This window comes from Salvelinus namaycush, chromosome 23 (assembly GCF_016432855.1).
Source record: "Salvelinus namaycush isolate Seneca chromosome 23, SaNama_1.0, whole genome shotgun sequence".
Taxonomy (NCBI): Eukaryota; Metazoa; Chordata; class Actinopteri; order Salmoniformes; family Salmonidae; genus Salvelinus; species Salvelinus namaycush.
Window position 1 is genome coordinate 42,740,958 of NC_052329.1, and position 5,473 is coordinate 42,746,430.

Here is a 5,473-nt window from a genome sequence, read left to right on the forward strand (position 1 = left end):
ACAAAGTCATTTCTGAAGATTATTATTTGATTCATGTGATTAGATGAATCACTAAATCACATAAAATAAATAATCTTAAAATGCCTGTCCCTCAATTTAAGGTCAACCTTGTTACGTGAACTGGCCTCCCATTTTAATATGGTGCAACTATTCCTTCTTTTTTTTAAATAAAAAGCTGGTTCTCCTCTTTTTGGCCATTTTGTGGTGGAAAACTGAGCACGTCAAGCATAACACGTCAACCCTGTTACCCATAGATAGACGAGCTAGAAATGTTTTAACGATTCCATTTTTTTTAGTGAAGCTTGAATTCAATTGCCCCTCCCTGTGGCACACAACAAGCTTCTATTCCCCCTGTCACAAGGGATTTATGGCTGATTTAAGATGAAATCGTCAACCATGTTCTGGTCAACCCTGTTACGGTCAACCCTGTTACGGTCAACCCTGTTACTTTATTTGACACTTAATAGGCACTTACTACAGTATATTTTTCATTTAACCTCAAGATGGGGAAATTTATTTTTTATTAAGTTGAACTCTTATGACAGAATGTTAAAATTAGGTTTCAAAAATGATATATTACACAAAGTTACACTACTCAAAAGGTGCTCATTTGGTGGAACGATCAAGGCACTTTAGAGATTTTGGGGGGGATATTGTCTGAGTTAGTTCTCTATAAAGAAATCCTGTTGTTTTAAACTTAAAGCAAGCACAGTAATTATCGTTTGATGAGAGAACACCGTGTGCTGCAGATCAACATAATTTCAAACAACAAATATTAGAGACAAAAGCTAACAACAAATCACTCCTCTTTACTCTGCTCTCTATGTATAAACCTGTATACAAATGGATAGCCAGGCTGCATACACAGTGAAAGGACTGGGAGGAACGGACAGCTATTTCAACACATCCTCTGTACAGACCATGAACTACACTGTGGGGAATGGTTCCGAGTCGGCCTCTTGCGGCTTGATGGAGGTCTCCGCCCACCCATTCTTCACCGTAACCTACTCCCTGATCTTCCTGGTGGGCCTGGTTCTCAACGGCTTCACGGTGCGGGTCTACTTCTGCCGAGCCCAGCGCCACCAATCCAGCGTGACAGTATATCTGCAGAACCTGGCTGCGGCAGACTTCTTACTTAGCCTGTGTCTGCCGCTCCGCATTGCCAACTACGCCACCTACAACTCGACCCTCATGCGCCACGTCTACTGCAACTTTGGAGCCACGGCCTTCTACCTCAACATGTACGCCAGCATCCTCTTCATGGACTACATCGCAGCCAACAGGTATTTATTGATAACTGAAGTGTCCATGTCTGTCAGCCTGTATGCCATGGATTTGGTTGTTCTGTCTGATAGCACAGGTAAGAGGTTCTATAAAGAGGGAAATAGCAGTGGGAAAAATGAATGGAAATGAACCTGCTAGCCAGCATAAATTATTGAGACATTTTCCCATTGTTTACAACAGATACTGTAGGTGTTGTGTATATATAATCTTTATCCATTTAATTTTCTTGGACTGTAAAGAGAAAAGGCCAGCTGACCCTATCAAATGCCTTTACCACATCCAGTGACACAACTACAGCAATCTTGTTTGATTTGGATATGTGAATCAAGTTGAATAGTCTTCTTGTGATGCTGCGTGTCATCAGTGCTAGCTACCCTTCAAATGTATCCTTTTTTTTGTTGCACATTTCACATTCAAAAAGGTGCACATTTCACTGACACCATTCAGGTTGGCAGCCATGTTCATGAATACAACATCAGCAAGACTCAGTAATGAGTCGGTTCTCAATTCCTCTCACCCCTGCTAAGTCATCCTACTGCCTACAGGTACCTGAAGATCGTCCGTCCTCTGGAGACCCACACCCTGCAAAGGGTGCGCGCCGCCCGCTACATCTCCATGGCAACCTGGGTCACCCTTCTGGCCTCGTCATCTGCGTACCTGACCGTATCCCTCCTCACCACTTGGGGTGCAGATCTCATCCCCGGGACCATAGGCTGCGATGCCCTCCACAGCACCCAGCTTCAACTGCTCTACAAGATCATCCACAGTTTCTCGGCGGCCATCTTCCTCTTCGTTCTGTTTTCCCTCCTCTTCTTTTACTGGGGCACCATCCTCAGGCTGCGGCAAGCACAGCTGAACCAGCAGAAACATCCTTCCTGTGGATCCGGAAGCAACCTCAGCCGCTCCAAGAGAAACATGCTAGTTCTGGTCGCTGTGTTCTGTGTGTGCTTCGTGCCGTACCACCTGGTGCGCCTGCCCTACGCCTTCCTCCGGCCCTTCTTGCACAACTGTTACTGGCATCAGGCCTTCTACTACATGAAGGAGCTGACCGTGCTCCTGTCAGTCCTCAATGCCTGCCTGGACCCACTCATCTACTTCATCTTCTGTAAGTCCTTCAGGGCCCAGCTGGGCATACAGAGGCGTTTTAGTACGTCAATGGAACAGCCAGACAGTACAGCCCCACCGCCAGGAGCTAGGAGAATTAGCCAGGGGAACCTGACCACCCTGCCACGCACCCAGACAAGGACGTCGTTAAGTATGTCGAGACGGGCCAGTGTCATTTAGGACACACCGCACTGCCCTCCTCTGGTACATTTTCTATCTACTGTATATATTTTTAAAGCAGCTCTTCTGCACACCTAGAAATTATTAGAACTTTGTATTGGGGAAAAAAAGATGAACTGCCTAGAATGTCAATACTTCTTTTGGAGGCTACAATTTGCTAATTTGATGTCTCTCCTCAATACAGAATGTGAAATGGGTTACCTATGGGCACCCTTTGGTCTAGATAGAACATACATTTGCCTATTTGCCTTGTACCGCTATTTTGCCCTGCTGAGAGCCTAGACCTCAGACTTACATTTTCGTTTAATGATAAACTCAGACGACAGCTTGACCTGACTGACTATATGTAACCTGGGGTTTACCTTAGTGATTTAGACAGAGAAATATGCTGTTTGGTCTTGTTTCTGTCCCCAAACTCTCTATTCAACCTACCTACACACACTCTCTTAATAAATGTCTCTAGTATTGTTGTTGACAAAAGTACAGTATTAAATCATTGTGCGTTCAATCAATCAAATCATGGTAACATGTACAGCCAGATTAAACACAAGAATTAGTGTATGTCGACTTTGTCTCGTATGTATTTGTAGCAAGCTCCAATAAATGATACACACTGTCCTAATTTCCATGTGTGATCAAAAGCACAGATTAGGGAACAGAAAATGCACTTCCCTATTGAGCATATCATTTCTGTGCATCAGTTCCTGTAGCAGACCGCAGAATCCCACTGCAGAATTTCATGTCCTCAAAATGTAAAACCTTAAAAGCACAACATAATATAGCTAAAAGCGTTTTGTTTTTGTGTGGTATGAGGAAGGCTTTTACAAGAGGAAGTCCAACATACAGAATGCCAAAACAATATTGTCGCAAATAATAAACCTAAATATAAAATATGCAATTAAAGTGCATCCTCTTTTAAAGCGTTAGATTATATCTCAGTTTCTAATGCTAAATAGACGTGTCAAATAGGACATTTCAACCAAAAATAGGATTGTTTCAATCTACTGTACAAATGGTGAGATACTGTCAAGCAAACGTATTCCTTGGGTATAGTGGGATAAAAAATTTTTTTTTAAATGGTTAGACTGTTTTTCAAACTACAAATTGGTGAGATTCAGAATGGAAATACTTTGTTGGCTTCCTTCTACCGGTCACTGACTGTCTAGGATGTGTAGTCTGGGTGTATACGCCAAAGAAGTTGAACACGAAACTCATAGTGTTCACCACTTCCTGTAATGTCTGATTTTAAACAGACGGTGACGTCAATGACTCAGCTGAAAACCAACAAACAGACACAACGGAAGAGTGACATTTAAAGTAAGGTTCAATTATTTATTTTTTAAACAAGGTTCATAGGTGTTGTACTAAGATCACTGCAGTACCCTTTTTCATGTTTTGCTGGCTCGCCTTAGTTTTCTAAACTGATGATTTGTATGGCCTAACCACACTGGGATTTTTTTTGTCTGTCAAAAGGTACATGTTGTGTTAGACTATCTACTCCCCAATTGATGATGATGCTTCCCACAAACTCCACCGATGACACCATCCCTCAGTGCGTCGTCAATGACAAGATGGAGCCTTTCAGCGTGCTCTACACCCTGGTCTTTCTCATCAGCATGGCTGCCAACCTGGTGGCTCTGTGGGTGTTCGTACACAGCTACAATGCCAAGAAGAGCATCAATGTCTACCTGGTCAATCTCTTGACCGCTGACCTCCTGCTCACCCTGGCCCTGCCCTTCAAGTTGGCCAAAGACCTGGGTGTGGCGACCTGGGGCCTCATGGTCTTCCACTGCCAGGTGAGCGCCGTGGTAGTCTACATCAGCATGTATGCGTCCATCTTCTTCCTCACCTTCATCAGCGTTGACTGCTACATACAGATCAGGTATTATTATGGTTTTGAAACTGTCTTTTGAACTTATTTTAATGTTGTACTATTGTTAATTATTGTGTAAGGATTATTAGCATTTTTTGGGTCAAACGTTTTGCTAGAATTAGAGGCACTTTAAACAGTGATTGATTGATTTATTGATTGATTGACCAGCCAGAGCTCCAGACTGTTCCGTATACAGGAAGTGGGCTTCGCCAGGCTGATGTCAGTGGTGGTGTGGCTACTTGTGCTCCTCATCATGGTGCCCAACATGGCCCTGCCCATCCAGGACATCCAAGAGAGGGAATTCCTGAGCTGCTCCAAGCTGAAGCAAGAGGTGGGACTCCACTGGCACGGCCTTGCAGTCTTCCTCTGTACCATCCTGTTCCTTAATGCGTCCACGGCCGTCCTCATCTCCAACGGTCTGGTGCTAAAGAGGCTGCTGGCGAGCAGGAATGACCCTGACCAGTGGTGCCATGCTCGCCGTGCCACCATCAATGTTACGGCGGTGACGGCAGCGTACGTGGTGTGCTTCGTGCCGTACCATGTGGTACGGACGCCCTATACGCTAGCCCAGACTGAGGTCATCACTCCAGACTGCCAGACCAAGAGGCACCTCTTCCTGGCCAAGGAGTCCACATTACTGCTGGTGGTGCTGCACCTCTGCCTGGACCCCGTGCTCTACTACTACTTCTCCAAGGCATTCAGACAGAGGGTCAGGGAGGTGTTCAGGAGTAGGAGGAGCAGGCGGGATTCGAACACCAACCCAACACCTGACCCTGCAGCTGAAGACTTGAAGCTGCAGCCAATAACTGCCAAGGAGTAGGAGAGCGAGAGGGGTTGACAAAGAGAAAGAAACAGAGAGAGAGAAAGAGAGAATGACCATGGCATGAAAAATGTGGCGGCAACGTTTTACAAACCACTTTCCAATAGAGTAGCCTATAGGCCTAGACAAAAATTATTCTTCGCTGTTAGATGTTATGATTGCATTGTTTTATATTTCATTGTTGCATGATCACACTGAATAAAAGTAACAGA

General features: G+C 44.6%; 2 protein-coding genes across 2 annotated transcripts; both read left to right on the top strand.

Moving 5' to 3' along the window:
- The first annotated feature begins 843 nt into the window (after positions 1 to 843).
- LOC120018696 (P2Y purinoceptor 14) lies at positions 844 to 2,568 on the top strand. The gene is made up of 2 exons (XM_038961897.1): positions 844 to 1,283; positions 1,830 to 2,568. The coding sequence occupies exons 1-2, from the start codon at positions 844 to 846 to the stop codon at positions 2,566 to 2,568; spliced, it is 1,179 nt and encodes a 392-aa protein (XP_038817825.1).
- Positions 2,569 to 4,082: 1,514 nt separating this feature from the next.
- gpr171 (G protein-coupled receptor 171) lies at positions 4,083 to 5,261 on the top strand. The gene is made up of 2 exons (XM_038961898.1): positions 4,083 to 4,450; positions 4,610 to 5,261. The coding sequence occupies exons 1-2, from the start codon at positions 4,083 to 4,085 to the stop codon at positions 5,259 to 5,261; spliced, it is 1,020 nt and encodes a 339-aa protein (XP_038817826.1).
- Positions 5,262 to 5,473: the final 212 nt, after the last annotated feature.

Bases quoted from the DNA above. Each gene is read 5' to 3' on its own strand.
- LOC120018696 (XM_038961897.1), top strand. From the start codon at position 844: ATGGATAGCCAGGCTGCATACACAGTGAAAGGACTGGGAGGAACGGAC. The intron at 1,284-1,829 runs GTATTTATTGAT...TACTGCCTACAG, and splicing joins GACTACATCGCAGCCAACAG to GTACCTGAAGATCGTCCGTC.
- gpr171 (XM_038961898.1), top strand. From the start codon at position 4,083: ATGCTTCCCACAAACTCCACCGATGACACCATCCCTCAGTGCGTCGTC. The intron at 4,451-4,609 runs GTATTATTATGG...TTGATTGACCAG, and splicing joins GACTGCTACATACAGATCAG to CCAGAGCTCCAGACTGTTCC.